General features: G+C 37.7%; 1 protein-coding gene across 2 annotated transcripts in view; it reads left to right on the top strand.

Moving 5' to 3' along the window:
• LOC124595066 overlaps positions 1-19,194 on the top strand; it is a 321,698-nt gene extending 302,504 nt beyond the window's left edge. The window contains exons 5-7 of one of the 2 annotated variants that reach the window (XM_047133646.1): positions 1,416-1,513; positions 7,633-7,798; positions 17,763-19,194. In XM_047133646.1, the coding sequence (XP_046989602.1) occupies positions 1,416-1,513; positions 7,633-7,798; positions 17,763-17,869 (371 nt within the window). In that variant the 3' untranslated portion in view covers positions 17,870-19,194. Of the gene's footprint in view, positions 1-1,415; positions 1,514-4,990; positions 5,157-7,632; positions 7,799-17,762 lie in introns of both variants that reach the window. The other variant, XM_047133645.1, reaches the window with a different exon arrangement.
• Positions 19,195-19,791: the final 597 nt, after the last annotated feature.

Here is a 19,791-nt window from a genome sequence, read left to right as displayed (position 1 = left end):
TAACACAGAAAATGAATAAATTGTTAGAAGCATGCCATTCTTTAAAGAAACCAAAACAAAAACATTAAGACGGGAGATACTGTTGGGCAGAAAATGTAGGCTCCATCTATCTATCATTGCTAAAAGGATGACACCATTCAATGAAACATGAGGTGCAGATAACTGCAGGATTTTGTAGAAGGAGAGAAGTCTGGTAGAGTGGAAATTTGTTGATGAGGCATATAGATCACAAATTAGCTGGGTAAGAGCAAGAGATTGCTGTATTTGAAACTGTAAAAGAGCCTGGTGTACGGTAGGGCTACACCCAGGAACGGGGACTTACAATGTCAGGCCTTATGGAGTAACTCCAAGGGACAAAGAGGTTTCAAGAAACAGAATGTGGGTCCATAGTTTTGTTAGTGCAAAGGCATGTTTTTGAAAGGAACTCATGTAATATGAGATGGGATTCATCATGGCAAGAGGAGGACAGATTGGAGAGTTAAAAATCTGAGAGTGGCAGAAAAATAAATAAGCAGAGGATGGAAAAGGTAGAAAAATGGAAGAAAAACAACAAAAAAAGTTGGAAAAATTAGAAAAATTCGTACGGAAATCGTTAATAAGAGGTAATGAGTGGGCGATCTATATTGATACAAAAAATGATAAAAGAAAAAAATCGATCGGAAAAGTCTTGAAAACAGACGAAATTTTTGAACCTGTGTAAAAAGAAAGCTAAAGTCACAGGAGAAAATGTAAGCTACTTAGCTTGGCAGTTAAAGTGACACAAGATAAGTGGATGGTGGAAAAGAAAATAAATGCGATATTTGTGAATAAATTGGTGACAGACGATTGGGCTCTACAAACTGTCCTCTCTTGCCATGATGAATCCCATCTCATATTACATGAGTTCCTTTTGAAAACACGCCTTTGCCCTATCAAAACTAAGGTCCCACATTCTGTTTCCTGAAACCAGCTTGTCCCTTGGAGTTACTCCATAGGGCCTAACATTGAAAGTCCCCGTTTCTGGATGCAATCCTACCCTATACCAGGCTCTTTTACAGTCTCAAATGCAGCAATCTCTTGCTCTTACCCAGCTAATCTGTGACCAGTAATTACTAAAAGTGAGACTAGTGAGTGTATGTTTGTGTGTGTGGGGGGGGGGGGGGGGGGGAGTTTAATCTAATGTCCTCACAATGTGGTTGCGGAGGAACGCAGTGGGAAAGGAACTAGCCATAGGGTGCAACAGACAAGATTAAAACTGCTAGGTAATAATAACAATTTGCTGATATAGTTTGTAGGTCTGATATGTTTCTAAAACACAGGAAGGACTACTGTTGTAAAACCCCTGTGTATTTTGTACATTTAATTCACAGGAAAAAACACATTTATCAGATACTGAAAATAATAATACAGTACTTACTTTTATTTTCTTGCTGCAGGTCTCCTGAGTGCAGGAGGTATGGGACTCTGGCATGGGGTTGAATATTACGAGAAAGAGAAGATTGTTGGTGAGGAGTTCTATCGGCAGTGGAACCCCGTAAGCATTTTATATGTTGCATTTATTAACACATAAATTCAAATGCTAGGAACATAGTTGATGTTAGTTTAAAAAACCCAAATGATTGAAAATATTTAAGTCTTAAGAAAACTGCTGTACAGTTGCAGTTACATAGCTTGTTTCCAAAAGCTGACATAATGTATGTGGTCTGGCAGGTTCTAATTTTCCAGGATGACTATAATATTAATTTTCTCATGTTGCATATGGAATATTTAAAAATGAATAATACATGTTTATAGATGATTAATAACATTCCTAACATTGTTTCAGCATGCATAATTTTAAAGAGAAAATTGGCATTAAGTAATACTTGTGATTTCACATGAATCAGTAAAGATAGAGAAAAATGTATATGAGGCAGAGAAAAATTCTGAAATATGAGTTCAAAGGCATTTTTAGATTAAGATGTGCATAGATATTTGTTGAAAATCTCTAATAATTAACTTGTAAGAATATAGATAGGCACATTGTACACAACTGAATGAGTCAAAATACAGTTTTTGCATTCAGTACATTAGTTAAACTTAAAATAAGATTTCAATTTACATAGCATTTTCCTATAATTCTTGCAGTAAACCAGTATTAATTTCACTCGCATTGGTCTGCAAATTTTGTCATGTGTCTTTTAATGAATGTAATTGAGACCAGTAACATACCACAAATGGTGCTCTGTACTGTAGAATGGTATTGGATTTTTCTTTTGTTTACCAGACAATCTGACAGTTCTATTCACATTGTCTGTCAGATTATATGATACCTTTTGTAAGTAGTATACTCTTGCCTACTGTAACCTGTGAATGATCTCACTTGCTAGGACAACGAAGAAATTAATGTCGTTTCCAGACTCTAAATTCAGCTGCCCAAATTTCTCGTACACAAAATATTATTAAAAACGGTTAATTTCAAAAGCAACCTGAGATGAAACTCCACATCTGTGGGGTCTTAGCCAGACACTTTCAAACTTGTTAACCATCCCATAATGAAAACAATGTACAGTGTGGGAAAGTAGAGAGTCCTACTGTACTACATCTCCAGCTTTGAACCTGAGCTGAATAGAGGTTTTTATTTCTTTTGTGCTAGACCTGTAAAGTCTTTAACTGTGCATATTTCCTGTTATATCACATCTGTTATATTATCATCCTTGGTGCAGTCCTTTTTGTGCAGTGGAGATAACAAATGTTTATTTCTGTTTTGTATCACAAGTGCTCTGAGTTATTAAGTTTTAATTGATTGTATATTTATGTGAAAACGTACATGTTGTGACCATGTCTTTATAAACATACAGGTAAATTCTTCATTACTACACAAAAGTAAAAAGAGCAACCAGTCATTGTTAATAATTGTATTTATTAAGAATAGGTTTTGAAGTGACAGATTCAGCATCAGATGTTTAGTATTTAAAATAGTGTATGCTAAATGCAAGATGTTGGCTGTATTTTGCTGTGCTGAAAGTTTGGTAGGATGATGGTGCCATCAAAAATCCTACACCATTTTGTGATAGTGTTGACTTTTTTAAGGAGTTTGTATTTCACAGAACAGTAAGCAACATTCAATAGAAAAGTGCTGTATCTTGTATATTAAACTCAGGTAGATGTTACAGATAGGAAAAGATTCAGACAAAAGATACTTGCTTGGAAAGTTAGTCAGAGGTAAATTAGAAAATGGATTGGAACACTGTGGTCTGATGAAAGTAAGAGAGTTTATTCTGAAAGGATGAAACAAATTTGGACACAATGGAAGGCCAACCATCAAAAGTGATATTGATGGACTGTACTTTGTGTGGTCCTGTTGGGCTCATAGGTGAATAATAATAATAATAAACTGTCAAATATGAATTGTTTCAAAACAGTTAAAAATGGCATAAAATCATGCAAGATTTTCAGTGGTAACACTACCTCAAGAAACTTTCATCACAATGAGAAACAGCCAACATCTCGTGTTTAGCATTAGCTACACTATGTGATCAAAAGTATCCGGACACCCTCAAAAACGTACATTTTTCATATTAGGTGCATTGTGATGCCACCTACCGCCAGATACTCCATATTAGCGACCTCAGTAGTCATTAGTCATTGTGAGAGAGCGGAATGGGGCATTCCGTGGAACTCATGGACTTCGAACGTGGTCAGGTGATTGGGTGTCACTTGTTTCATACATCTGTACACAAGATTTCCACACTCCTAAGCATCCCTAGGTCCACTGGTTCCAATGTGGTAGTCAAGTGGAAATGTGAAGGGACACATACAGCACAAAAGTGTACAGGCCAACCTCATCTGTTGACAGAGAGCGCTGACAGTTGAAGAGGGTTGTAATGTGTAATAGGCAGACATCTATCCAGACCATCACACAGGAATTCCAAACTGCATCAGGATCCACAGCAAGTGCTATGACAGTTAGGCGGGAGGTGAGAAAACTGGGATTTCATGGTTGAGCAGCTGCTCATAAGCACACACCACACTGGTAAATGCCAAACGATGCCTTGCTTGGTGTAAGAAGTGCAAACATTGGATGACTGAACAGTGAAAAAACATTATGTGGAGTGATGAATCACAGTACAGAATGTGGCGATCCGATGGCAGGGTGTGGGTATGGCGAATGCCTGGTGAACATCATCTGCAGCGTGTGTAGTGCCAACAGTAAAATTTGGAGGTGGTCGTGGTATGGTGTGGGAGGCTTGCGCCCCTTGTTGTTTTGTGTGGCACTATCACAGTACAGGCCTACATTGATTTTTTAAGCGCCTTCTTGCTTCCCACTATTGAAGAGCAATTCCGGGATGACGATTGGATCTTTCAACACGATTGAGCATCTGTTCATAATGCACGGTCTGTGGCGGAGTGGTTACATGACAATAACATCCCTGTAATGGACTGGCCTCCACAGAGTCCTGAACTGAGTTCTCTAGAACACCTTTGGGATGTTTGGGATTGCTGACTTCATGCCAGGTCTCATCAACCGACATTGATACCTCTCCTCAGTGCAGCACTCCATGAGGAATGGGCTGCCATTCCCCAAGAAACCTTCCCGCACCTGATTGAACATATGTCTGTGAGAGTGGAAGCTGTCATCAAGGCTTAGGGTGGGCCAAAACCATATTGAATTCCAGCATTACCGATGGGGGCACCATGATCTTGTAAGTCATTTTCAGCCAGGTGTCCGGATACTTTTGATCACATAGTGTAATTTAAATTTTGAACATGAAGAAAAATATAATGATGAATCTATCCGTTTTAAATTCGTAATGACACTATTTGTTCATAATAAACTGCATTACTAACAGTGGCTGATTGCCGATGTTACTTTTGTGCAAGAATTAACTTCTTGTATTCTTTTTCCTTATTTATGTGCCACAATTAATGGCAGTTTAACTTTTATTTAGGTGTGCAGCAATCTTTTTGGTTCTTGCTTACAAGTTATAATTTCTAAAATAAAATATGTTAAAGAAGTATTTTGTACTAGGCACTACAAGCAGAGACGACCATCTCCTATGACTGGTCATACATCATGGCGTGGATCAGTGTTGGATTCTCCCTTGTTTCATCTTCATTATTCCTCAGCGCTGCTGTCTGCCTACGTAATGAGAAAGAGGCAGAAAAAGTGAAGAATGTGCAGTACATCATGCCAGGTATAGCTGCTTGAGGCATCTGTAAACCCAGTCCCTTGTATTTTCTAGATAAGCTTCAGCATTTAGTGAAACATCTCACAATGAAATAGTGAGTGGTAATTGTTTCCCATCTGCAGTTCCCTTCTACCTTCTATGGAAAAGAGAGGAACCTTGACTAGGATTAAAGAGAAGCACTTAGTGAAGATCATGTTCTGAGAGAGAAAAGAAGTTGATGATTGGTATAGGACAAGTTTAACTAAAATTACTGAAATGGAAAATGATGTTTACTATTTTCTTGTTGAAATAGTTGTCCTGGCAGTAAACTATAAATGTGACAGTGAATGTTGAAAGTATTGTTGTTGCCACCATTGATAATCTTTATTTTAATCAGAATTGAGAATTAAAAGTAACAGGTATGAACTAAATACACTAGGATGGAGGAACTGTTATGTAGTTACTGTTAGTCAATATTAGAGACATCCTTAAAAACAGGGAGAATAAAACTAACATATAACTTCAAAAGTGTTGTGATGTTATCTTACTTTACGGTACTGTATAAAGTTAGGTATCAAGTGAATTAATTGTCAGTAACAGTGACCAACACACTAATAATACCTTGCAAAACTCGGTGTCAGAGATACAGTTTGTGAATTAAAAGTAACAGCTATGAACTAAATACACTAGGATGGAGGAACTAGAGGATCCAAATCTTAGTATTTTGAGAGCGGTATGAGTTATTGAATGAGCAATGCACATTGGGTAACTGCTTGTAAACTGCTTATGCTTCATAACAGCTGCCTGCGACATTGATCCTGGTGGCACTACCTTGAACAATAATATAGAAACACATGGGATGTGTCCATGGTGGAGTTTACAACTGTTTATAGTCCACAGCTCTTTGTTAAAGGTCCCAGTGGCCTTGCTGCAGTGGTAACACTTGTTCCCATCTGGTCACCAAAGTTAAGTGGTCAGGCTTGACTAGTGCTTGGATGGGTGACTGTCCAGTCAGCCGAGCACTGTTGGCAAGGAGGGTGCACTCAGCCCTTGTGAGGCTAATTGAGGAGCTACTTGATTGGGATGTAGTGACTCCAGTCATGAAAACACAATGGCTGGGAGAGTGGTGTGTTAACCACATGCCCCTCCATATCTGCATCCAGTGATGCCTGTGGGCTGAGAATGACACACTGAGCAGTCGTTACCGCTGGGCCTCAAGTCAGTCCTGTTCAGATGGAGTTAAAGATGGTGCATTACTAATTACAGGAATTTCCAGACATGCCTGTAACATATGTTGGTGGAGGATGTATTACTCAGGAAGCCTTATCAGTATACAGAAAAAAATCCAAGAGGCTTTGTTGTAATTGGAGAGAATTTGTCCATGTGGATAGAAACCTATGAGAAGTTAGGTCATTCAAGCTACAGAGGACTGAGAAGAATCTTGGTGAAGAATTGTTTGGACAGTAGCATTTGAGGAGAGGGTATTGGATCATTTGGAAGAAGATTCATCAATAGGTACCCTGAACTTGTGCATGATGTGCATACCACAAAGAATATAGTATGGTGAATACTGTTGGAGCATCAGTTACACCATGGCATAAACAATGCAGAGAAGAGGGGCAAATGGTTTTGAATGTAGAGTTTAGTTCTCTACATGGGCTGTGTAGACAGTCAACAGTTTCTATGAGTTTAAGTTGTTGATATAAAGTGTAAGTTGTTTATATCAAAGACAATCAAATATTTGTGGGCTTATAATATCCATACAATTTCGCACTTAAGGGGTGGAATATTGTATGTGTAAAGAGAAGCAGTCAGCAAAGTACCCAATTAAGGTGCCCACTTTTCTTTGCTAGTTAATGCTGAACAGTGCAGTATTCATCATCCTTTAAAGTTGTGTTTGAATTTGTATAGGAATTTAAGACAAGAAGCGAAGTGGTATTTCTAAGGAATGTAGGGAATAAGTCTAGAAGTGATTCTATTTACTCTTGTGATGCCAAACAAAGAACTGCAACACCACTGACAAACAAGCTGCTAAGATTGTGTCAAGTCAAAAGGCTTGCATTGCAGTAGGCTTTGACCCACAACAAAAATTTAATAAATGGGTAAATGACATGTGCAACCGTTTTGATCATTTTGATGCAAGACTGTCCATGATTGTTTCTGTTTTCCAGAAACTCTTTTGGATTTATACAAAGATCCAATCAACTTCTTTTTTTCTCTCTCATTGATCTCCACAAGTGTAATGATTCAGTAACTAGCTGCAAGTATTAATTATGTCACATGCTTTTATTTTTCTTTAACCACAAAGCCTGAGGTTAATATACAAAGCAAATAACATGCATTACTGTAGTACAGGTGATAGTACTGCCATAAGTTTTTTTTTTTTTTAAGGGACTGAGGTTTCAGATCTTCTGGTTTCAGCTATACTAAACAAACACATCTCCAACAGCTTAACATTTCGCTACTAACAGGCAATAACTGCTTTATGTAATGCTTGAAACAGGTGCTGAGGGATAACTCACATATATCATATGACTGGTCATATATTCTTGCTTGGATCGGTGTTGGCTGGGCCCTGGTTTCAGCCATATTATTCTCAGCTGCTGCCATTTGTTTGAGAGGTGAGCGAGAAAAGGAGGAAGCAATGAACATGCAGTATTTAATGCCTGGTAAGCTTTCATTTAACTAGAGCTGTGATAGATATTAATAATCATGGATAATTAATTAATAAAGCAGGCACTGTAATAGATTTCATTTAAGTAAAATTGTGTACACAGACAACAGATTTGCATGGCTTTTGCATTCTAAAGTGCTCACAATACTTATTTGAATATCTTAAATTGGCATAATTGGATAAATACTCTCTCATATTGACATAGTTTAGCATAGCTGACCTGATTGGAGAAAAGGATAATCACAAATCATTAAATGCAAAAGCTGTATTGTTTGAATTATTTTGAAGCAAGCTTGCACCTACAATAGCTGAAGATAAAAAAATGGGCAAGAAGCTATAAGGAAGGAAAAAGGGAAGGCAGTAAAGCCAAAACGGGGGTCAAAAGGAAACAGTTACATGTAGAAGAGCAGAGTAGATTCTTCAGTCAGAGTAAGAATAAATTTTTGATGCTTGTGAGATAAGACACTAGGAAAAGTAGCAGTAATAATAAAGACAGTAATTTTTGATTTTAATTATAATGACAGTAATTTTTGAGTTTCTTAATGTTAATGATACAAAGTACATTACTGGGTATCCAGTTTGAACTGACACTTCCATCCTCATTGACTGATTCCTATAAGGTTCTGTGAGTGTTAGTTTTGCTATCTAATAACTATGCTGAAAGTTTGTGAAGCATGTAGCCCCTTTTGATTTTGTGCTCTGAGATATGGGATGGTTGTTGAGATCTTAATAAACTGATTGTCACATGGCAGGGTTTGCTTCAGTTAAAACTTGACCATGCTTCATGTATCTGGTTGAGGCTGTTAAGGATATATTGAGATAAGAGCACAAAGCAAACTAATAAACTGAGAATAAGATTCAAATTTAATCAAAGTGTTGGATTTGACAGTCAGTTTATTAAAGCCTAATCAGTCATCCCATGAGTCAGAGCAAATAAGTCAATGAGGGCTTAGATTTCACAGAATACTAGTGCAGTTGCTGCAAATCTAATCTGCATCAAAGGGGGTACTGGCTATCAGAATATTATTAGGGTATAAATAGTGATAAGTTACCAACAATAGTTTCCAGTTTATTTGCTATCTAAATAGTAATTGCTCGTAAAAGAGCTAAGAAGTTCTAATTTTTATATAAATTCAGTAAGTAGTCCAAAGCCTTCCATCTTGTCTTATGGATATGGATCAATCCAGTGTCAAAACATATGATACCAAGCAACCCGAGAAATTGAATTCTGCATTTAAAAAATGCAGTAACACATAGCAGTCCTATTAGATTTGACTGCTGAGCAAATTCAGGAATGTATATGGTATGAAAGAACTACCATAAAAACAATTGAAACTACTTAAAGTTATCAGTGTACCAGGCCCCAGCTGAATTCCTATTATAATTTACACTTTCCGTAGTCCATTTTTATCAAGGATATGCTGCATAGCAAATGGTTTCACATAATTAGAAAGCACACATATTGCTCCTGGCAGCAAGATAAAATCTTAGGGTTTAAAGTGGTATAGGGTTTAAAGTGGTACAGTGTAGTACCCTCTGCCACACATTTCACAGTGGTTTGCAGAGAATGGCTTCAGATGTTTCTGAATGTCCTGTTGACAAAGAGGTCATAATATTACTCAGGATCCTGAGTACCCTAAGCTCAAACATAATAATGTTTCTTGAGGAACTTCTCTCAAGGACTCATGGGTTCAAGAGCATCACTTGGGTAGTAATCAGCTCACTTTTCCCACTAACAGTGTTATACAAATATTAGATGCAGACATTCAGTTGTCTTTCCTGACTCCATAAATAATAGAATAGAACAGAGCATAAATAATACTGGTACAAAATACCTTTCACCATGCGCTGTACTACAGTTTGCAGAGTGTATGTATTGACTGTGGTTTGCAGAGTGTATGTACTGAAATACAATATGGTACTTAAGATGGGAACTGCAAAACAATGGAGAATAGCTGCAGCCTACTAAGTTAAGAACATGATTTTTGGTAATAGAGCAAGTAAATTTTCCAGTGTTTTTGACTGATTACAGATAGATTCCATCTTCCTAGATTTCTGACAAACATTTGATACTTTACCACATTGTCAAAAGATGGTGAAAATGCAATGGTACATAATATCTTCTTAGATATGTGATTGGTTTTGGCTTTAGAACCCAATACAGAAGATGGGAAATAAATGTTACATAGAAAAAAAAGACGCATGTTATGTGCCCCAAGGAAATGTAATAGGATTGCTGTGGGGGGGGGATTTTGACAATTTATGCAACAAATTGTTTTTCTAGGTTAGTTTCAGTTGGATAAATGCAGAATTTTTTGTTGGACATCGTGGAATATACTCACTTCAGCCCATATAGCTTCATGCAAGTTCCAGTAGGTGGCAGCACTATATGTAGTCTTCAAAATGGTGTCTGTAACAGAGGTGTGTTCCAAGCAGAGTGCTGTTATTGAGTTTCTTTTTACAGAAAATTATAGCACTGAAGATATTCATAGGTGCTTGCAGAATGTCTGCGTAATAAGTCATCGGATGAAGTGTCTGTCATCACTGCAACAGGGTCACACCAACCTGTCTGATTTAATGCATGCCAGCCAACCATACACAGGTGCGATTCCTGCAATGTTAGAACGAGCAGCAGACACTCTCATTTGAGGCAGTCAAGGGATCACAATCAAACCTCTCACTGCACAACTGGACGTTTCTGTTAGTAGTGCTGACACACTCGTCCACCATTTGGGGTATTCAAAGATGTGTGCCCGATGGGGTCCTCACCACCTACACACCTTCTGTCTACCATCTGTTTGGTCCAGTGAGGTATGCACTCCACGGGAAGAAGTAGGTGGATGGTGGAGAGGTTATTGGTGCAGCAAGATGTTAGCTCCAACGTTGACCACTAGGGTGATACCATGAGGGCATACATGCCCTCCCAGCAAGGTGGTGTAAGGCCATCACACTGAACCCAGATTATGGTAAAAAATAGTGTTTTGTAAACATAAATGTGGGGAATAATATGTTACGCAAATTATTTATCAGAAAGAGCTGGCAGGAAACTCAGATTGTTCAGTGGGGTTGCTGTTGTCTAAAGGAAAGTATCATTACTAGACGGTTGTGTTGAGGTTCAAATTTTACCATCAGATGTCACTATGCATAATGTTTTTGGGTCGGTTGTTAGTAGTTCTGTATTATTCTCCATACAGTGAATTACAAATAAAGTTGTTCTGTAGTTACATGTCATGCCTGTATTGTCAAACCACATCCCCCAAGGTTATGGGCCCAGGTTAAACAAATGGGAAAACCAACATTTTACGATTAGGTGAACCTTAAATTAATAAGCTGAAAACTAGAGAAATAAGTTTGATAACATAACAAATATGGTGCATATGACTAATGCATACAGTGTTTGGCTATAAATGCTGTCACTTGATAATTGGAGAATGCAAGTCAAAGAACTACACATGAAAAACATTACTTGGAGGAGTTATTTAGAGACATACCACAGCCTGCAGTGATTGGTGAAGGTGAAGTGCTCTGTGCTGCAGAAAATGCATGCAAAGTAAGGATAGTAGCAGACAGAAAAGTAATAGCAGATTTGATTTTATCTATCAACCCCACTGAGCTGAAGCAAGTAAATAACTGCACTACACCAATTCAGGTATGGATTGAATCCATCTATGCATCCAAAGGACCTGCTCGCAAAGCAGTGCTGGTCAAATGCCTCATGCTTCATAAAATGCAACCTCTTGATGACATGGCACAACATGTTATTGAATTCTTCGATCTTATGGACAAGTTACAAGAAATGGATATCAACATATACAGTAATCTGTTTTCAATAATGTTGCTCTACAGTCTCCCAGATAGCTGCAAAAATTTTAGATGTGCTTTTGAATCCTGTGACAGTGTACAAGATGTTGAGATGCTGAAAGTAAAAGTCAAGGAAGAACACGAAGCAAGGATTCAGAAAGACAGTGAGAGTATGAGTGCAACAGTGTTCCTTAAATTGGGTAAACATTTTGTGGACAAGCCAAAACGTTCTGTGAGTGACAGTGACAAATCAGAAAAAAATCAAAACAAAAACAAAAAAGGGAAGAATCAGCATACAAATGCAGCTATTGTGTCAAGAAGGGACACAAAGGAGATGAGTGCTTTCTCAAAAAGAAACTAGGTGTCCAAGTTGCAAACAATGTCAACGAAGGTCGTTGCTGTTTCTCTATGAAAGATTTGTGACTCCAAAAGTTTGGGTAATTAGACAGTGGTTACGCATCACACATGTGCAACAATTTGAGTGTTCACACATGTGACAAAAATGCAAGAGAATTTAATGTGTACAGACAAAAGAACTATGCAAAAGACAGTTGGAAGTGACACACAAATCGCAAACACAGCCAGTGGCACCAACTCCATAATGCTGAAAAACCACTTTGTACTTGCCAAAACTTGGAACCAATCTTAATTTTTGTGGCAGAGGTTGTGGACAACAACCACATAGTGACATTTGAGAAAACTCATACAGATATACAAGATACCAATGGTAAAGGTAAAGTGATTGCAAATTTTGTTGTTAACTTGTTTTAATTAGAAGAAAATTGTCCAGAGGTGTGTGTCATTGCTGAGCTGAAAGTAATGATAATTTGATTTGGAAATTTGGCATGCTTGAGTAGGTCACTTTAACTCATGAGATATGACCAAAATGCTCAAAAATAAGTATGTGACAGGTCTGAAATTCAGTGCTGTCAATTTCACTAGTTGCACTATGTGTCCTAAAAGAAAAATCATGTCCACTGCCTTCACCAAATGATAAGTGAAATAAAAAACAAACTTCTGGAGTTAATTCACTCTGATGTCTGTGGACTAGTGAGAGAAACATCTCAAAGTGGTGCAAGATTTTTTATAACCTTTATAGACAACTGCAGCAGATAGTTTCAAGTCTGTTTCTTTTGTCAGAAAGGAGAAGTTGTTGACAAATTCATTGAATTCAGAACCTAGTTGAAAATCAGACTAGTTCTAAAATTAAATCCTTGTAGTCAGACAACAGTAAGGAGTGAAAGAATGGACTCCTTCCTCGGAATGGCAAAAATACAGTGTCATCAAACAGTTCCATACACACCACAACAGAATGGTGTCACTGAATCAAAGAACTGTTCCTTGGTCATAGTAACTCATTGTATGCTGCTCAAAGCAGTACTACTGCCATTGTTTAGGGCCAAAGCTATCAATACAGCCAACTACATTCAAAATTGTTGCTTAAATAAAGGACTGTCTGATGGAACTCCATATGAGAAGTGACTGAAGAGAAGACCTGATCTATTTCACCTTTGTACATTTGGTCCAAAGCTTGTCATCATGGACAATCATCAAACAAAGTAAACTTCGATTGTAAACCCAAAGATGGGATTTTTGTTGCCTATTCTGACTACTCAAAAGGCAGCCTTACATGGGTACCACGAGGTCACAAGATTCATATGTCAATAGACGGAAGATTCGTTGATCACAGCGGTTTTGAGTCCAAACAAACTTACGTGGACTTCTGTGAAGATTAAATAGATCATCACCAAAGATGAGGCATCAGCATGAATTCTGCTGGATTTCTGTCAACATTTGCTGTCAAAACCCAATTGATTAACACCTCAATCTTATATGTGATCTCCTTAACAGATTCAAGGCTCTTTCCCAGAATCATCACATTCCCTAATAATGATTTCATGAACTGGTTTCTCTCCATATTGCTTCATAGTATTACCATTAGTTATTTGCATGATGTGACAGGCTTCAGAAATTAAGTATTAATGTTGCAGTCAAATACTACCAGGTTCTTTCACTCGTTTGTGGACATTATCTTGCAGTTATTCACTTTTAAAGGGACCTCCCACTCAGTGGATCACTTGGAAATACTATCTAAATAGTTCTCACAACTTGTTCGGGTGTGGTTTCACAATACAGGTGTGACACCCAATTACAGAACAACTTTATTTGTAACTTGCTGCACGGAGAATAACAGAACTACTAACAACTGACTTCCAATTTTTATAGACAGTTAAATGAGGGCACCCTGAAAAGTAATGCCTCCAAATTTTTTATGTGAAAAATCTTAAAGCTTTTGTTATTAAAATTCAACATCTTTGTTCTTCATGTCTACATATTCACAGTCCTCTCTCACTAGAGAGCTCCAAATTATAGTGTATAACGTGGCAGTATATAACGTAACTATGTTGGTGCACGAGAAATAGTGTCCTGTAATTGAGTTTCAAATTCCAAGAGCTTGTCCACACTTGGAGCACCATCTCCTTCAGCATGACAATGCCAGACCACACATGAGTGCTGCAACACTTCATCCGCAACAATCCAACACCTTGGGTGCACTGTTATAGATCATCCTTCATACAGTCATGACTTTGCCACATCCGATTTTCATCTGTTCCCAGATCTTAAAGAACATCTTTGAGGACTTCACTTTGATAGCAATGAAGTGATGCAAGCAGAGGTGAGCTTTTGGCTCCACCAGCAAAGTCAGACATTGTACAGTCACATCATCAACAGACTCGTCTCTCGTTGGGAGAAATGTGTTTGTCGTCAGGGTGACTATGTTGAGAAATAAATACATATACATGAATAATAAAGATGTAGAATGTTAATAATGTTCATTGTATTTAAAAAGCTTTAAATGTTTTCACCCAAAAAATTCAGAGGCTTTAGTTTTCAGCAGGACCTTGTAAATTAAGAATTGAGACTTTAGTTTATTGTTCCAGGGTGTAAGTCCCAGTCCTTCAACAAATTTCTCATACTTTGGTGATGGAGGCAGATGTTCTAGTTTCAGCGGACACTCTTGTAGAACCTGACATACGAAGTGATGTTTTATATGAATATGCTTTGCCATTGAGTGAAAAACTTGATTATGTCCTAAATTTCCAGTTGACTGATTGTCATTGAACAGGGTGATGTATGACAGATTTCCTAAGTACAACTCCTTCATGAAAGCTGACAGGCGAATCAATTCCTTTGCTGCTTCGGTGAGGCTCATGTGCTCAGCTTCATGTGATGAAACAGGAATAATTCCCTGCTTGCTTGAACGTCAGGAGATTGCTGATCTGGATAATATGAGATTGTAGGTAGTATATGACTTCCTCTCACCATTGGAACTTCCCCAGTCAGCATCTGCGAAGCCAAAGATGCTTATCCTTTCATGCTGGTCAGTTTCTTGTTTATGGTTTCTTTGAGGTATTAAAGGATTCACTTAGCCACTGTCTAGTGAAGAGAAGAATGGCTGTTATTGTACAGCTGTTGCTGCGCTGGCTTAGCTTACTGACTGCAAAGCATACGTCTAGTCGAGTACCGCTGGTGCTGAACATCAACCCTCCAACCAGTTCTCTAAATGGCTAACGAATACCATATTCTGCATTCATAGCTGTTGCATCCAACTTGCTCCCAGTTGCCAATGGAGACCTTACTGGCTTGCACTCATTCATTTTGAATTGGTCTAAACCTTTTTTGATGCAGCCACTTTGATTTCCATTGATGCACAGATAGCGCCTTATGGCACCAAGATCTGTGACATTAAATAAGTCAGGTAACTCACACTTGATTTCATTTGCCCTTTCTGAGTCAGCTGAAGCAATTCTATTATCATCTACTTAAATGAGTTGGAAGACTGGACATTTTCCTACACTGTCTACAAAGATACATGGATCTGAACTTGTAGGATGCAATCCAACTGATTTGAAGGTTGCATTCAATTTGGCATACCACTGTCAACCAGCTTGATGCAGCCCATAAATGGCTTTTTTAAACTTACACAGTTTACCACCATACTTAAATGTCTGGGGCATGTCACTTGCCTTCTTGACAACAAGCTTAACTTTCTCCACATCTTTCATCTTTTGTAAAAATTTGACCAGCAAATCCAGCAGTTCCATGGGTAGTTATGTGTCAGTTGACCCACTGAGAAATTTCAATGGTGATATCCAGTTGTGAGACACGCAAGTCAAATTTGACTGATAAAGCCTTGAGTAGTATAAATGATTGTTCTTGCAACTAGAGAGAATTTTTTCTCAAAGTCAACTCCAGGCTGTTGGTTGAATCCTCATGCAACTATTCTTGCTTTCCTTCTCAGCAAGGATCCATCATTTCTATATTTATTTCTCAAAACAGCCCTACAGTCAATTACTCTTTTATTTGTAGGCCTGTCTAGAACGTCCCAGGAATCATTTTTCAACAGAGACCTAATTTTCAATATACGTAGTCTCAAATTACTCACAATGGTCTGGACCACATAAGCCATCATAAACATTGATCTCTATTGCATTTGAAATGAAGTTAGCATCATGAATTGAAACATCAGATGAATCTCCTCCTGGCACAGACTGTTGAGCAGGTGTGACATGTGAAGAATTACTGTCTTCATCACATGATAAGTCAGTGTCAGAATTGAATTCTTGGTCTGTAGTGACTGGAAGTCCATGTTCTTCAAAGCCATAGAATGGTTCATTATCTGACAATGACTCTGATTCAGTGTTTTTAATACAAATCCAGCACATACAGACAACTAGAAAGTCTTGGGTTGAATAAGAATATGTAAATTGTATAGGGAAGCACTCGCCTTTTAGTTGCAGCATTGAGCCTTTGACAGGCACATAGGGTAGCTGACAGCTGGGAGGAAGTGGCACCATTGAGCTGAATCTGGTGGTCATGACTATCAATTAGCTGTCCACCTGAAAGAATGGCTGCCAGTAAACTGGGATCAAGGGCTAGTGTGACCATCCAGTGACAGAAAATGTGCTAAGCACAATATGCTAAACTTCAGTAGGCTATGCCTTATGGAAACTCCCTCTCATTACCAGCTTTTTGAATTACAGAGTTGGGAATTACATCTTATCCTCTACCTACTGTCGCACACTCATCCATGTAGCCACATGTCCCACTTCATCCGATTAATCTACTCTCAACCTTTCGTCTCTGAAGTCTCCCTCACTCCCTTTTCTCCCCCCTCCCTCCCCCCACCCATCTACTCCTTCATTTAATCGTGTGCCACATGCATATCCTCCTGCCTACAACAGAGTGAGTTCATGAAACACATTCCTATCCCTTTTATCTTGTATCCTCTTCCTTCTAGCCATCAGCCACCCTACCCTCTTCCCTCTTTCCCTCCCCTCATTGCCTACTTTCTTCTTTCACCTATTCCACCTGATACAAACCTCAAACGTCAACCACAGGCCTCAATCATAGTGCAGTAGCCACCAGGTCACCTGTTGATGTTGCAAATAATGAAACAATATGGAGTGTCTTATATTTGCATGATTAGTTTATGCACATAAAGTAGTTCTCACCAGATATCATACATTTCAGTCTGCTGCATGCACTTTGTGGCACCACAGTCCGCCTCCAAAGCCGAGTTGTCAGTGCAGCAAAATGCCATGTGAGGGACCGGTGTTCGATTCCTGCCCGTGACAGAGATTTTTCTCCATTCGGGGACTGGATGTTGCGTTGTCTTCATTGTCATTTCATTCCTATTGACATAAGTTGCTGGAGTGGCATCAGCTCAAAAGAGGTGTACCGGATGACCGGTCTACCTGACAGGAGGCCCTAACCACACCCACACCCACTTTGCTTCGTTGTCTTTGACTAATGATTACTTGAGATAATGGATAACCTATTTTATCAAGAGGCTACACAGTGGCAGAAGATTTTCCTGATGGTAGATAATTTCATTAAACCAGAGTTCTTCAATATTCTACAGCAACATTACATCAAATGTTTTAACATGAGATTTTCAATGTTAAGAAATACATTTAAATAATATTTTTAAACAGCAAACCCAAAAATTCTATGGGGACAACAGTGTTAATCATTTTTATATGAATTTCTTGTGCTGTAGAAATTTATTCCAGAAATTATGAAAATGGCATTATTTATAAACTTGTAGGACTTCTAACTTTTCCTATTTTGAATCATCTGTTTCTCTTTTTCAGTGTACCCACAGAAACAGCAGTATGCTTATGCCACAGGATACCCAGCCCCTTCGGCATACCCTGGGCCGTACTATCATGGTTCTCAGTATGGGCCATACAACTATTAAGTGCAGCCTGCACAAGAAATAGGATGTTATTTATGACCAGCTGCACTGTTAATGTGTTGAAAACAACACATTCCTTCAACTGGTCCAAATGTTCGCAGATATGGTTTTTTCTCTGCTGAAGGACCAATGCTCATAATAAATTTCAGTCAGACAAAAGGATTCAAAAATTATGTAATTTTGGTTTTTCTGGACATTAGATTCTGAACTGACTGAACAAGTGCCTAGCCTTCCCTCACAACAAAAGCCTACTACATCCATATGACTGTATGATCCTGTGCATGGAATGTGTAAGTGGACACTAAGGGAGAGTGCATATTAATTTTTTATCCACATACATATCTCGAAGGTGCTTTGTCATAGAACTGTTATAATTTATGATGGAATATTATATGGTGAAATGCTGTATACTCTGTTCACCATATAGTTCTTCTATCTGCTGTCATTGCTTTTGTGCTGATATGTATTTACTTGTGAGTGAGGATGGGAATGTGTGTGTGTGTGTGTGTGTGTGTGTGTGTGTGTGTGTGTGTGTTTTATATGTAAGTGACCAGATACATAATCATGCACCTGTCTGTATACATGGTGCTTGTCTTTGTGTATGAATAGTCACATTGCATATGAACTGAATACTGAAATAATGGTAAAAAAAGTATGAAATTTGCTGTCTTGTGAACATATTAGTAGTAATACTGTTTGGACAGATGTGCTTCTGTGGCAGGAGTTAGACACATGAACAAATAATTAAAAAATCAAACTGGTCTGCAATTTACCAAAGAGGAGGTGAAAATATTTCTTGTCAGTGAACATGAATGATGATTTGTGCTTCCACAGAGTGTGTGTGAGAGGGAGAGAGAGACAAAAGCAACTGGTTGCTGTTAAAATTCATGAAGAAATTCCATAAAATAAGTGTGATATATGAATTAAATTGAAGTTGTAGAAGTTCCAGAATAGAATTTGTGGGTTAATATTATTAAATCATTTTTGTTTTTGTTTGTATGTATAACATCAGAGAGCTCAAAACAGAAAATGCTGAAAGGAGAAAATTCTAGAAATAAAATATGTGATTTTTTTTCAAGAATATTTATTTACTTAATGTTTAAGTTACAAGAAACTGTGAATTCACATCATCATCTATGTTGTGTGCTTGATGTTTAGGTAGCAGCAGACCTTTAGATGGATGTATATTATTAAATTACTGCAGTGCATTAACAAGAGGTTTTTTTTATGTTGTGAGATATATTTCAGGCATTGAAGCCTCAATTTTCTACAAAGATTGTATCATATTTTATGTATAAATCCAATAAAAATAATTTTTTTACCTAGTATTCAGTGTGTTTCCTTTCTTCTTTGAATCCTAGATTCTCATCCTTTTCTTTTTCTTTTAATTTTTATCATTAATTTTGGTAGATATCAAATCAATTACAAGATGAAAATAGGTGGTATGATTGTTCCATTGTGAGAAAACTGCAATAAATCAAGAAGCATACAAAGTTCAATGAATAATATGTAGAAAATATGTTATTTCTAATGAAGAAATGCTGAAGGGCACATTTGTGGAGTGTTTGATGGAACTGAGATGTATATGAGAGTTTTTACATACAAGTTTGCCAAAAAATTTAAAAAAATTAAGATGATCTATGCAAATGTATCAGCTCCTTTACGACAGAAAAAAATCAACATTGAAGATTGGAAGAAGTAGATGGAGCAATGGCACCCAGAGGAAGAGGAAGCAGAGCACAAGAATAGGAAGATTTCAGCTCTCAGGCTCATGTTAATACAAGAGCAATTCTCTATTCAGTATGAAAATGAATAAAAAGCCAACCAAATGAAATGACAGGCAAGATAGGGAAAAGAGTCTTAAAAAATAAGAAAGATTTAATCAAACACAATTTAAAAATATAACAAGAGGGGAGAGATGATAA

Source organism: Schistocerca americana, chromosome 2 (assembly GCF_021461395.2).
Source record: "Schistocerca americana isolate TAMUIC-IGC-003095 chromosome 2, iqSchAmer2.1, whole genome shotgun sequence".
NCBI classification, from domain to species: Eukaryota; Metazoa; Arthropoda; class Insecta; order Orthoptera; family Acrididae; genus Schistocerca; species Schistocerca americana.
This window is presented reverse-complemented; position numbering and strand designations above follow the sequence as displayed.